This window comes from Ailuropoda melanoleuca, chromosome 7, assembly GCF_002007445.2.
Source record: "Ailuropoda melanoleuca isolate Jingjing chromosome 7, ASM200744v2, whole genome shotgun sequence".
Lineage (NCBI taxonomy): Eukaryota > Metazoa > Chordata > Mammalia > Carnivora > Ursidae > Ailuropoda > Ailuropoda melanoleuca.
The window spans coordinates 126,449,264-126,463,730 of record NC_048224.1 but is presented as its reverse complement, the minus strand read 5'-3'; the positions used below and the strand labels follow the sequence as shown (position 1 = coordinate 126,463,730).

Below are 14,467 nucleotides of genomic sequence, written 5' to 3'. Positions count from 1 at the left end.
TCTTTATTTCTCCATCCATTCTGAATGACAGCCTTGCTGGATAAAGGATCCTTGGCTGCATGTTTTTCTCTGAAAGAGCTTTAAAAATGCCCCCCCAACCCTTTCTCTCATTCCAGGTCCGTGTAGACAGGTCTGACATAATTCTGATACCTTTGCCTTGGTACGTGAGAAATTTCTTTGCCCTGGCCGCTTTCAATACTGTATCCTTGGATCTAATATTTGCGAATTGCACTATGACGTGACATGGTGTAGGTTTGTCATGGTTGAGCTTGGGAGGGGTCCTCTCTGCCTCTTGGACACGAATGCTTGTTTCCTTTGCTAGATTAGGGAAGTTTTCAGCTACAATTTGTTCAAATATCTCTTCTAGACCTCTCTTTTTCTCCACCCCCTCGGGGATGCCGATGATTCTGACATTGGAACGTTTCATTGAGTCAGTAATGTCCTGTAACCTACATTCTTGAGCGTGGATTTTTTTGAGCCCAGATTCTATTTTAGCTTTCTCTTCTACTAACACACCCTCAGTTCCCCGATACATTCTTCTGCCTCATTCACCCTGGCCATCAGAGCCTCTAGTTTTGACTGTATTTGGCTCATAGAATTTTTAATTTCTGCCAGTCACTCTCATTTCCGCCCTTGGAGATTCTATATTCTCTGTCACATTTTCGTTAATACTTTTTTCAAGTCTACATATCATCTTGACCATTGTTACTCTGAATTCCATTTCTGATAATTTGGTTACATCCATATCCATTATTTCTGTGGCAGAGGCCACAGACTCATTGTCTTTTCTTTGCTGGGGGGGATTTCTCCTTCTTGTCATTCTGATGTGGAGAGGTTGTGGAGTTGTCCAGAGCCCACATTATTGACCAGTACCCAGGCCGTGCACCCTTGTTTTATAGGGATCTTAGGGATGTGGGCTTCTTGATTTTTCAGCCTGCCTTCTGGGGGAGGGGCCTGCTGCGCCGATACTCAAGCAACCCTGTTTGGGTAGAGTCTCCGTGTCCCCTCCGAGAGGGGATGGGGATGGGCACCCTGTGAGCTGGTATTTCCAGGCTTTTGTTCTCTGGCGGCTTTCCCTGGTGGTTTGCTGTGCCTCTTCTGAGAAAGCAGCAGCAGCCGAATTTAAGCCTCTGTCTCAGAGCAGAGGGATCGTGGACCATTCTCCACTGATGTTCTGGCCACTTTAACTCTGTTTCTGTTGGTGTTGCTCAACCCTGCAGCGTCCCAGGATGTGCGCCCCACACCTGGTGTCCCAGCCCTCACTTCCAGGACTGGTACGTCTCTGTCCTTTGTGTTTCTAACACCACCAGCCGCCAGCCACCCCGTGCGCTCCAGAGCTCCCAGTCTCAGCCTGCTCTCTCGCAGGTGCCTATCCTCGAGTCCGCCCGCTCCCCCGTCCAGGTGGCTACCGCTTCCTGGGGCCAGAGCCCGGCGGCTCCCTCCCCCTTCTGATTATCTTCCAATATCTGTGCGCAGTTTCACAGCTCCCCGCTTCGTACCTCAATACTCAGCACTGGAGATGTTCATTTGTAGAGATCCAGATGTATCTTCCTGCTTCTCAGGCTGATTCCATGGATGTTCAGGCTGGTCTGGTACCTATCCAACTCGACTCAGGGGACCGGCTGAAAAAGGGGTCCCCTACTCCTCTGCCATCTTAACTCCCCTCCAGGATGGTTTTTAAAGCAACAGTCATCTTACTTTAAACTGACAAATTCTTCTTATGAACAAGTTTTGAAGAAAAGTTATTTATATAAAGCTTGTCTATTGGAGATATTTTAAACTAAATTTCCATTTCTCAGGCATTAACTGTGACATGAAATATGGACCTTTTTCTTTGAAAAACTCACACATTTTAACTGTGACATGAAATATGGACCTTTTTCTTTGAAAAACTCACACATTATCTGTCTCATTTATCTAGCATGAGCGACCTTGTTATGAAAGTTGATGCCCTTCTTTCCTCTTTGCCTAAACGTGCATCTCGCCATGATATCACATTTCTTAGAGAGAATCACAGGTAAGAACATAATAGTGTGTGCGTTTTTTCTGTCACTGTATCCCATACTCAATTATAGTTTCCATTTATATTTATAATATAGCAAAATTCAAAGTAGAATTAAAAATCGTTAGAGAAGAAATGTCTTTGACAAGATTTGGAAAAGAAATTCCAATTAGTTATATATTCTGGTAAATAAAGGATGATGTGTAAGGATGTGAAGCTTCAGGTAAGTTCTATCTAGTATGATTTGTTTTATTATCTTTCTTGTTCAAGATCATTTGGGATTTTTGCAGTATTTGGGGATTATTATATATAAATAATACGTTTATATTCTCAGTGTATAAAAGATTCAGTTACTAAAGAATTCTGATTAGTAAAATGTAGACATGGGAGTGCCTGGCTGGCTCAATTGGAAAAGGATGTGACTCTTGATCTTAGGATTGTGAGTTCAAGTCCCACACTGGGGGTAGAGATTACTTTAATGAATAAATAAATAATAAAATAAAATGTAGACATTTATAAGGGCATGTCCCAAGATGTGTTCGATGGAACACTGCTCTGAGATGTTGACACATATATTCTGAGAGGAAAACTGTTCTCTGGTCAAGTAAGTTTAGAGAACACTGCATTCTTGGGAAGGGATAGGGAGAGATTTTCAGTATTCATCAATATATTAACAGTTATGAGATGTGATCTACTTAAAAGACTTAAAAGAAAACTTAAAAGAAAAGTTTGTTTTTGGTTAATTCAGCAGTTGTGCTACTTATTTATCCATGGAACACTTTTTGGTTAAAAATGTATTATTTCATGAAGATTAGATTTCTGAAGGCAGCCATCAGAGAAATAAGCTAGTGTGTAATTTCACTATATTACACAGTTCCTCTAAGATAGTTGAAATGAAATTCACCAAGCTCTGTCTACATACATACAATTATCTGTGTCCCCAGAAGAGAACCTTTTCTGTTGTTTTTATTAAGGACCACATAGAATTGGAGAAAAAATAGACATCATATAATTAAACTATAGGCATGTTTTATTATATGATATTTTTCTAATTACCGCTCCTATAAAAATTGAGACAGACACTTTAGCACAGACTCGGAAGGGCTGACACTTCTTCTAAGTTTGCTGATTTTATGGCAGATGCCGTCTTGGGTTGCTCATGTGTACTCCAGCCGTAACACCAGCTTCAGCCGCAGGACGTCTGTCTTTAGAGAGGTCTTCACACACACAGGAGTAAACTAAGGGAAGATTACTTTCTAAGGAAAGTAGCACTGTTGGAAAGGAAGTTTTATTGTTTTCAGATAACTGAGATTCAGTACTTGTAAGTATTTTTAAACGCATCTCCTAGAATTCTTAGAAACTTCTTTGAGTTCTGCGTACCATGTGCTGAAATAATTTAGCACAGATTACTCAAAACCGTCATTGTAAACATTAGTCACTAGACTGTTCCATGAAAAGCTATATTATACTTAGGAATTTTGATACATTGAAACTTACTTACGCCCATGTTCAATGTCTGAAACATTCGATCTTTTATAGTTTATTGTCATTCTCGACTTTCTTTCTCTACCTTTCACATCTGTCAGTGTATCTGCTGCTTAAGCCTACTGCCTTATTTTATAGACATGGAAGATGGAAGGGTATTATGTGACTTTGTGACAGTGGTCTGCAGTTCTCCAACTTCGTCTGTTATTTCTGAGGCATTTCTATAAATAATTATGAATGGGCATGTGGCCTGTATGTATTGGCATGCCTCTCTGTTTATGCAATAATACATACTCACCTAATGCCTACTTTCTGAAACATGCAGTAATTTGCCATTTTCTGAGTTCATGGATATAATTTAGGCATTTAGACTTTTTTTCTACGCGTTTACCCATGCTGATATGTTTACCTAGGTCAATATTGGTTGTGTGACATAGCATGAGCTTTCTTGTCCAAAACACCCAGATTTTGAATCCTAGTTACCATAGCCCTGTGACCTCTCATAATCTATAAAATACGGTGTTGATTCCTACCCTTCAAGGGTTTTATGAGACCTACTGCCTTGAATATAATAGATACTTAATGCATTGCAGCTATTATGTGTATTTGTTAGACAACTAACGAAACTTGGAAATAAGAGAAAGATTAGACAGGGGCGCCTGGGTAGCGCAGTCCTTAAGCGTCTGCCTTCGGCTCAGGGCGTGATCCCGGCATTCCGGGATCGAGCCCCACATCAGGCTCCTCTGCTATGAGCCTGCTTCTTCCTCTCCCACTCCCCCTGCTTGTGTTCCCTCTCTCTCTGGCTGTCTCTGTCACATAAATAAATAAAAAATCTTTAAAAAAAAAAAAAAAAAAAGAGAAAGATTAGACCTGAAACTTAAACCATAAAACAACTCACATTGATCTGGGGGGGGGGGGGGAGGGGACTGCATGTGAATATCCACCTTAAAAGTAGGATCCAGGCCAGCAAAACTTAATGATAACCTAATTGAAGGTATTAATTTAATGAAAGAAGAATGACTTTGTTGGATATGATTTAGGTTGCATCCATAGGAAAAGTAGAGAGATGCTGTTGGACAAGACAGTCCGGTTCAGTCAGAGCTGAGCTGCTAATGTGTGTGTGTGTGTGAGTGTGCATGCGAGCACATGTGTGTGCATGTGGGGGTGTGTAGATGAGCACTGATTTATTTATAAAGGAATTGTTGTAGGGTTTATCCTTACACAGTTGTGGGAGCTGGTGAAGCAGTCCCTCTAAGGCTGTTGATACTAGAGCTTGGTGCTCACAGGGCAGGCAGTTAGGAAGGAAAGGATGTTGTGAGGAAGGGTGGCCGGCCTTTCTGTCTGCCATGACACACCCCAAAGTTAACTGTAAGTTTTCTAGTTTACACGGTTCACAAAGTTCACAAATGAAAATAAATGAGTTGTTCAGGTGAAATGTAACTGTGTTTAGAAGAGGGAGGACACACAAATTTCTCCAAGAAATCTTCACAGAGGGAATATTATAGGATGAATAATAGTGTTTCAACAACATCTCTAAAATAGTTTGACCTGTCCTTATACAAAAACTGGTCATTCAATTCAGTAAAACAACTCTGCATGGAATGGATAGGATATTGGCTGAGTAGCAGCTTCCCATTGCCGTGGCCTGTTTGAAACGTCCTTAGTTTCTCTCTAAGACTTGAGAGACTGTACATACCTCAAGCTGCCCTTCATGGATTTCTCTGACTTAAGCTTTTAATAATTATTGACTGTCCGTGTATTTGCCCTTATTCTTCCTGGCTAATGGCATGAAGTGTAGCAATGGTTTCTTGACAATTGAATTCAAATCCATTGCCCTTTTTAAAGGTGGTGTAGGTAGAGCTAGCATCTTTTTGTTGATATTGACTGAGGAAAGAGCCTTCCTACTTAGATGAGTCAATGTAATACCTACTGACGGGCTCAGGATTCTGCTCAGAAAATCGTCATGAATCAACACCAGTGCACAGAGAGATAGACGATGGGTGCTGTGGGATTCTGATACATATAACCTCACAGAACTGGCAGTAGTCTGGGTAAACAGATGCCTACTTTGGCCACATACAATCTCATAAAGCATACAGAAAATGACCAGTTTTGAATAGTGGTACAAGTATGGCAGTAATTTGTAAAATTTTCACCAAGGTAACTAACATAATTAACCACTGTAGATAGTCCCTTTAATTTGAAAGCATCTGATTTGTAGTCCTTATATCTAGTAGTTATGTAGCAGGATCTGTTGTCTGATTCTGTCACTCCTATTTTAACAAAATCAAATCATGTCAACTGCATATAAAATAAACGTCTTTTGTTTCTTTCTCAGAGGACCCATATTTGAAGTGACTTTTACATTAGCTTTTATTGCTGAGAAATTAATCCCTTCACTGCAAAAAGTCTAGTTATTTATAGTCTTCCTACACCAAAGAAGACTAATGTCCCTGTACTTTTACAGGTATATGTTTTGATTTGGAAATCTTCCCTTTGTAATATGTAAGATATTTAATTCATACAGCTTGAAAAACTGACTTCCTGTATCAGTGTTAAAACAGTAATTCAGTTGGAATATTCTGTACTTTTAGTCAAATATATACTTTTAACTTTTGATTATAGTAAATCTAAAGAACTTATTATCTCCCACTGGCCTTTTCTGTGCTTTTACTAATTTCCCCAACATTTCCCTGTAAAGATTAGTCCGTCTTTTAACTTAGAATTTAGTTCAGTGAAAGACCCAAGGAAGAAGACTGAGGGGGGGAGGAGGTCAGGAAAGGTGACTGGGGGCAAAAATATGTATGATAAATTTGGGCTTTTTCCCCCTGAACTTTCCTGTTTTATGTTGGGATTTTTTTAATACTCAATTTAATAAAACTACTGGACAGTTCATTTTATTCTCAAATCTGAGAAAATATATTCAACTAACATAAAAATTATCTTGGCTTTATTTTTTAATATTGTACGATCCATGAGAATTTGGGAGGGGTTAAATGAAAGTTTTCACTGTAATAAATTGTTCTTTGAAGAGTTTTTAAAAATCACTCATTCATAAAATCTTACTTTCATTTTCTCTGATTCTTTCCAGTTTTGTAATTTATTGAACACAAACATTAGGCTTTTAAATTTGCATTTTCCAGAGTGGCTGCACCAGCTTGCATTCCTACCAGCAGTGTAAGAGGGCTCCCCTTTCTCTGCATCCTTGCCAACACCTCTTGTTTCCTGTGTTGTTAATTTTAGCCATTCTGACTGGTGTGAGGTGGTATCTCATTGTAGTTTTTATTTGTAAATGACATGTAAATGACATTTACATATACATGTAAATGTATGTATATATACACACACGTACATACACCTCACTTTTGATTTGTGATACGCATGCGCGCGCACACACACACTGGAATGTTACTCAGCCATCAAAAAGAATGAAATCTTGCCATGTGCAAGGATGTGGATGGAACTAGAGGATGTTATGCTAAGTGAAATAAAGCAATCAAAGAAAGATACCGTATGATTTCACTCATGTGGAATTTAAGAAACAGATGAGCATAGCATGGAAGAAAAAGAAAAAGCATAGCATGGAAGAAAAAGAAACAGACTAAATTGTAGAGAACACTCTGATGGTTACCAGAGTGGAGGTGGGTGGGGGGATGGGTTAAATAGGTGATGAACATTAAGGAGGACACTTGCTGTGATGAGCACTGGGTGTTGAATCACTCATTTCTATACCTGAAACTAATATTATACTGTATGTTAACTAATTAGAATTAAAATAAAAACTTAGAATTCAAAACAAATAAATTTGTATTTTCATCTGTGAAGTAACCAGGATTTTTTAATCCAGTGAGAAAGAAAGCAATTTTTTTTTAGAAAAAAAGCAATTTATAAGAATGCATATAGCTGAGGGGCGCCTGGCTGGCTCAGTCTGGTGGAGCATGTGACTCTTGATCTCAGTGTTGTGAGTTTGAGCCCCAGGCTGTGTATGGAGATTACTTTTAAAAAATATTAAAAAAAAAAAAAAGGAATGTATATAGCTGAGATTAAGATTTATTAGATAAATAAATCTTATTGATCATCTTTCATCTTATTTTCTATTTTCCTAGCATTATAACAATAAATCCTGAAGAGAATGACATGTTCTTTGATGTCATTGCTATTGTTGATCCATTGACACGAGAAGCACAGAAGATGGCCCAGTTATTGATTGTAAGATAATATTGTATTATATATCATTTTATTATATACTTTCATTTTGAAATTTATAATCTTTCAGGTCTGTTTTCAAGTATCTGTGCTGTTGATGCTTTATTCTATGCAGCTTTTAATTAACATGTTATGTTTCAGTGTAGAAAATGAAATGCCTCGGGTGTTACAGTAGTCCCAAGGTTAGGTGTTGCTGTGGACTTAATTATTGTCCCCTGCCTCCCCTGAAATTTGTATGTTGAAGCCCTAACCCCTACTATGACTGTGTTTGGGAACGGGGCCTTTTAGAGGGTAATTAAGGTTAAATGAGGTTTTATGGCTTGGGCTCCAATCCAGTAGGATTTATAGCCTTACAGAAGAGGTCGGGAGAGAGATCCCTGTCTCTCCTCACACAAAGAAGGGTCATGTGAGTGCATCGCAACATGGTGGCCGCCTACAAGCCAGGAAGAGAGCACTCATCAGAAACCGAATCAGCCAGCATCTTCATCTAAAATAAATACATTTCTGTTGTTTAAGCCACCCAGTCTGTGGTATTTTGTGGCAGCATTTTGAGCTGATTCATCCTAATTCCCCCTCTTCATCCTGTGGCGAGTGCTGAAGAGTGAATGGCTTCTAGAGAAGTCAATGATCTAATAAGTAACAATAGCCAGACAGGTGAGTGAAGGTTGTGTTCAGTAAGTCTGGCCACAGTAACAGTACCTTCAAGGCTGGAGTTTATTTCTCTCACCTCACAGTCCAAACATGAGCTCCTGGAGTGGCTAAGGCAGCTCCACAGCGTGAGGACGCAGGTGACTTTTGTCTGGTGGTTCAGCCATCTTCGTGAAGCACCTCCTGTCTCATGGTTTGTGATCACTCGTCAGGCTCGTCTCATGTCCCCTCCGTGTTTCTGCAAGCCGGAAGGAGAGAGCAAGGGCGTCCTCTGTCCTGTCACATCTCACGGACCAGAATGTAGCAAGTCACGTGGCTGCACCTACACACAAGGGAGGCCGGAAGCTGTGCATAAGGCTGAACGTTCGTTCACTGAGCAAGCAGAGAGAAGGAACCCTGGGAGGGAGCTAGCCGACTCTGAAAGGCCATTCTGTGCTTTTTCTTTATACTGAAAACTTGAGAGGTTCACATTGTGGTGCAGCTTTCAGTGGGTAGATCCCGTACTCTAGTTACGCTGGAAATCTATGTATGTTTTCTAGTGATGTTCAAAATTTTGGGGTACTCCTATTTGAAATTACTCCATGCTTGTTTTAAAGACACATTTTTTAAAAAACATTCTCAGAAGTGGAAACCATTTGTCCTCTGACAGTTGGCCTCACCTTTGGAAACAGGCAAAAGTGATTAGACATTGAGTCTGCTGGATGATGTAAGGGATCGAGCTGGGTCATATGGGTATACCTGCCGGCGAAATTTCACCCTGCAGTTTCTCTCAGATTAGTTTGCTCTACCAAATCATATTGGAAAAAGGGATTACCAATAGCTCTTATAGTTGTTTGGACAAATAATTTTGGAAAGTCTTTGCCATTTTACTTATTCATTGTATAAGCAGGGGAAGCAATTTCATAGTGGGTTTACTTACCCCTGTCCTTTCTTTTAACATTTGTACATCTTCAAGTTTGAACTTCTGGAGACACGCTATTCAGATTATTCTTTAGAGAACAGCAGTCAGGTAACCATACCTGTAGGGAGTGGAGCTAGTACGATACATTATAGTGTAAACATACCCTGTTTATACAGAGTCGTTATTCAGGAAAAACCATGGCTTGCCTCTAAAGTTTTTATGTAAAGATAGAATTTAGGAATAAGAAATATGAGATTATACAGAAATATAAAATATGGGAATGGATCCCAGTTTACATGATTGGAAATAATAGCATACTTTCTTTCTGAGCACCTCAGCACTTCACATAATTTAGTATTTCTTACTATAAAGAAAATTTATGCTATAAAACATAATTTATTGGAAGAAATGGATAGTGTCTCGTTTAACACTTGGGAAAAACAGTGACTCAGCAACCTCCATTGTGGCAAATATGAGGAGTGATAGAATGGGAATCAGAGCTCTTCATTCCATTGGTATTCTAATTCCTTTTCAAGCCTGCATCCTTTCTATTCCATGCACCTGTTTTTTCCCCTCTCTCTTTACCTATGTCCTTGGTTGTCTAATGTCTTTCAAATCTGCACTGATTTGCCTTCCTAGAGATAGAGACTACCAAAATTAATAATTCTCCTATGCCATATGCCCCAAGGAAATAAAAAGAGAGTATTTCATCTGTGTGTAGCCAGGAACTTCCTACATCTCTACCATGTGGGTGGAATTCAGAACAGACTGGGGTACCTTCACCGTTGTTGCCAGGAGGCCCCACTCTGTGTTTGCATGTTATTTCTGGCAATTACTTTACTTGTTCTTAAATGCTAAGGAAATTTGGATACCATGAAAGAAAGTCATATTAAGCAAAAAGGAGGCAGTGTAACCCTTGAGTGATTAAATTAACTGTTGGGATTCAAATCTGACCTCTGCCATGACTTGCTGTGTGATCTTGGGCAAATTACCACATCTCTCTGTCTCAGCTCTGAAGGTAGCTATCTCTGAAGGCTGTCCTGAGGATCACATGAGAATGAATATCAAGTGTGAACATAGTGCCTGGTACATCGTAAATGCCTAATAAACGTTAGATAGTAAGATCACTTAATATTAATTGCGGGAATTTTTTTTCTAATAGGTACTTGGCAAGATTATCAACATGAAGATAAAATTGTTCATGAACTGTAGGGGTAAGCTTTCAGAAGCCCCTTTAAAGAGGTGAGTCTAAGTGAACATAATTTCATTTCAAAAGGTTTGCAAATGCTAAGACCAAAAAAAAAAGAGAACCATAATTACTGGGTCTGGTTTTTTTCTTCCTGAGATGCTTAATTGAAATAGACCAGAAGATCAAAGATAATTTATTAACCTTAATTGATATAAAATTAAAATAACCTAACAAGTAAAATTGATCTAATCTAATTGCAGAATTTACAAGGATTTATGTTTGTCCATGGATATTTTTGAAAATGTGATCTAGGAATACCTATTCAGAAATACACAAGAGGAAAATAAAGTTGAATTAAACCATTTTTGGTTTAGCTATATTTTCCTTTTTTTGTTTGTAAAGATTTTATTTGAGAGAGCAAGCATGAGGAGGGGCAGAGGGCAGAAGGAGCGGGAGAAGCAGACTTCCAGCCGAGCAAGGAGCCTGATGTAGGACTTGATCCCAGGACCCTGGAATCGTGACCTGAGCCAAAGGCAGACGCTTAACCGACTGAGCCACCCAGGCGTCCCTGTTTAGCCTTATTTTCAGTACTTCAGAGCTGAATTATCAAAATGATCTTTAGGATATCATCTCATTATCTGGGAGTATTGAGATGTAATTCATGTAGAATAATCTTTCAATAATATAGAAAATGTTTATTGTGTACAGATATTCTGCATTAATTCTGTACTTTTGAAAGAATGTCTCAGGTGGGGGCAGAGATATACCCTTCTCTTCTTTCAGGATGAGAATCACTGTCATTTTGAGCCACTCTTACCGATTGGTATATACAGTATCCTTCAGGTGTCATGGGGCAGAAAAAAGGCTTGTTAATGTGCTTTTTGTATAATGTAATATAATGTGCTCTAAAAAAATATATGCAAACACAAGACAGAAAGGTTGCATTCAGTTAATCCCTTGTTTACTTCTTAAATTGTATTTGTTTTAATTGATAAACATACCAGAGATTATTGCCTTGAGCAGATAAATTAAACATGGCAATATTTTTAATATTTGGAAAGCAATAAAATGGGAAATGTAGAGAATTTAGATGAAAGTTGAGGGTACATTCATTCCTTTCCTGAGACTCTTGTCCTCATATCTCATTCACATTGTTCTCTGACTTCTCTTTTATCTTGTGTATTTCAAATTTTGTCATGTCCCAAATCGGAACAAAAGCTCTCTTCTTATTTTAGCCTCTGAGAGGTCAGTTAGCTGAGTACGGAATTTTTCTTTGTACAAGTACAGATCTTCTCCATAGTATCTCCATAAAGCTTTGAGTTATATAATAGAGAGTAGGAATATTGAACATAAGCAAGCATAATCCGTTAGGAGGGAAAGAACTTGACCTCTCTAAGGTGAAATGACCGTTAGTGCTTGGAGTGGTTAGTGATTCAGCACAGCGCAAAAACTGAAACTGGTTTGGAACTGTGGGCTCCAACGAGCATTATTGGCTCAGTAGCATCTATCAAGCAAACAAGATAACACTTTGATCCCCACCCCTTGACTTGTAGAATACTGCCCCATCCTTCTCAGAGGAGGGAGACGTCATGGGCAGCTTCCTCCTGCGTCTCTCAAGTGTCCAGCCTTCCTGCGGGGCAGCAGAAGGGGGTGCTCTCTCTCGTGAACCCTCCCTTTCTGTCTGAGCCCATGCTTCCCCACTTGTTCTGGAGCCTTCCTTTATCACATAGTCCCTTTGTTCTGCGTCTTTAACCTCTCTGCCAGCCGTTTTCTTTGCATCCTGAGAGTTTACTCAGTTTAAAAAGAGAAACTGCTCTCTTAATTTCCTCTCCCCTGGAGCCCTGACTTTCTCCTCTTCTGAATTCTTTCTCTTCTCAGTTTCTTTACAGATTGCTCATACCCTGTTTATCTCATCACCGTACGTCCCCCGTCAGCTTGCCTTTAACTTCCTCTTTGCTGCTGGGTGGTTGTTACTAAGTCACAGAGACATTCCTTTCGGCAGCATCCTTGGAATACTTCTTACTCGATGACATTTCCACTGCACTGGACAGTACCGAGTGTTCGTTTTGTCCATTTTTGTTGTGGCTGCATTCTCCCCATGTCTCTCACCCCTCTTCACTTCCACTCAGCCTGCCTGCAGTAGGCAGCTTTGGACACGGCTGCCGGGGATCACCGTCCTGGGAGTCATCCGCTCTGTAGCTTCTCCTTGAGATCGGACTGCACCTAGGGTTTGTTTCTCATGGAAAGCATGTGGCGAAAGTAGTGGAAGGTCTCCTGGGCAGCTAGGTTCTAAAAGGCTGTGACTTGTGTCTTGCTGGCCTTCTCCATCCCTTGCTCTTGCGTGCTTCCCTGACCAAGCAAGCTGGAGGGGACCTTGTGGCAAGGACCCGAGAGCAGTCTACAGCCAGCCACCGGTAACCAGCTGCAGTCCTTTTTCCAGCGACCCTGGAGGGAACTGCACCAGCCTGAACGTGGGTCCTCTCCTAGTCTAGCCTGAAGCTAACTACAGCACAGCTGACACATTGATTGCTGTCTCCAAATAGCGAAAGTCACGATTCTTAATAATAAAGCTAGTTCTTTATTAGGCCAAAATACACTAAAGCTTTGTTAATAACCAGCTGTTTTCAACTCAGTCCTGTCTGTTTTTAACTGAACTTTTATCAGAATTTTAACTTGCTTGAATTTAATTGCTTTCTGTTATCACATCTCTTCATATGATTAATGGTGCTAAGATCCAATAAAATGGCTGGAAAATGGACCATGGTCAGATCTGAAGAAGGATCAGTGGGCAAATACAGATCATAAACTAGTAGAACCTACATGAATCAGTATATGCTAAAGGCATTCTGATCGTGTTAAGAAATAATCAACAAGGATACATAACATATATAATCTTATAGTAGGTGATTGTCTACCATTTACGAGCATTAACTCTTCTGCAGTATAATGTGTTTTAGTTTTTTTAACTTGAGACTTTTTGGTCATGGTTTTAAGCCATCTTCAGTTTTTAAATATTTAAACCGAAATCTCAGGTTTGGTCACAGCACATATTTTTCTTTATGTTCCTTTGACAGCTTTTATCGTTTTGTTCTGGAACCAGAGCTGGTGGTAGTGGCTAATGGCATCACTGGGCCCGTGGCAACATTCCTGGATATCCCTGAAGCGCCCCTTCTCACTCTCAACATGATTACTCCTGAAGGCTGGTTGGTTGAGACAGTACACAGCAACTGTGACCTTGACAACATTTATCTCAAGGATGTAAGTGGTCTGGTAAAGTTCTGTCAAGAAAGAGGGATGGGGTAAGTTCTTACTGCCCCTATAACTGTGGCAAGAGCGTGATGGTGTTGCAGCTGCTCCCAGAATTGTCCTCCTTATGGTTCTAGGTCCTGACCCAGTCTCTCCTTTGGTTTTTGAGTTTCCCTAACTTCCAAATTCAGCTTCTCAGGTTTTCCAGGTTCTTAGCTGCTCTCACGTGCTTTGTGGCTTCAGCCCCTGGTTCACAGGCGCTCCCGTAAGATGAATGACAGAGAGAATGCAGAGACGGATGCCCAGCACCCTAGGACGACACGTGAAATACCTATTTTGCCCAGAGGCTTTGTTTTTAACTCTGAAAGGAGCAGTTTCATCTCAAAACTCTATTTTGCCCCACAGCTCATGGCCAGAGAAAGCAGCCCCAAAGGGTAGGAAGCAGGGAACAGTGCTCACTCAAAGCTGCAGCTGCGTGTGCTCCTTCCCAACCCCCTGCTCTCCCCAACTGCCCTCCACCCCACTCCTCTCCATCCCCAGCCTCACCCCCCTCCACCCCATCCCCTTCCATCCCTACCCGTCCTCTGCCCCCACTCCCCACTCCCTGCAGCCCCACCCCGTGATCCTCCTCCGAGAAATAAACAGCCTTCTCTTTCCCACCTGCCTGTTGCATTCAGCCCACCTCCCTAAAAAAGGGGAGGAGGCTATTTTAAAATAGACTGAGTCTTTCAAAACATTGTATTCAGAAACCACAAACCACGGAGGAAGCATTTTATTTTTTTTTTTTTTT

The 14,467-nt window shown here is 40.4% G+C and overlaps 1 protein-coding gene across 3 annotated transcripts in view; it reads left to right on the top strand.

The window, feature by feature from the left end:
• The window catches only part of UGGT2 (UDP-glucose glycoprotein glucosyltransferase 2), a 186,003-nt gene that overhangs the window by 127,903 nt on the left and 43,633 nt on the right, over positions 1 to 14,467 (top strand). For all 3 annotated transcript variants that reach the window (XM_002918641.4, XM_034665381.1, XM_034665382.1), the window contains 4 exons: positions 1,922 to 2,017; positions 7,594 to 7,696; positions 10,405 to 10,484; positions 13,506 to 13,689. In XM_002918641.4, the coding sequence (XP_002918687.2) occupies positions 1,922 to 2,017; positions 7,594 to 7,696; positions 10,405 to 10,484; positions 13,506 to 13,689 (463 nt within the window). The remainder of the gene's footprint in view (positions 1 to 1,921; positions 2,018 to 7,593; positions 7,697 to 10,404; positions 10,485 to 13,505; positions 13,690 to 14,467) is intronic.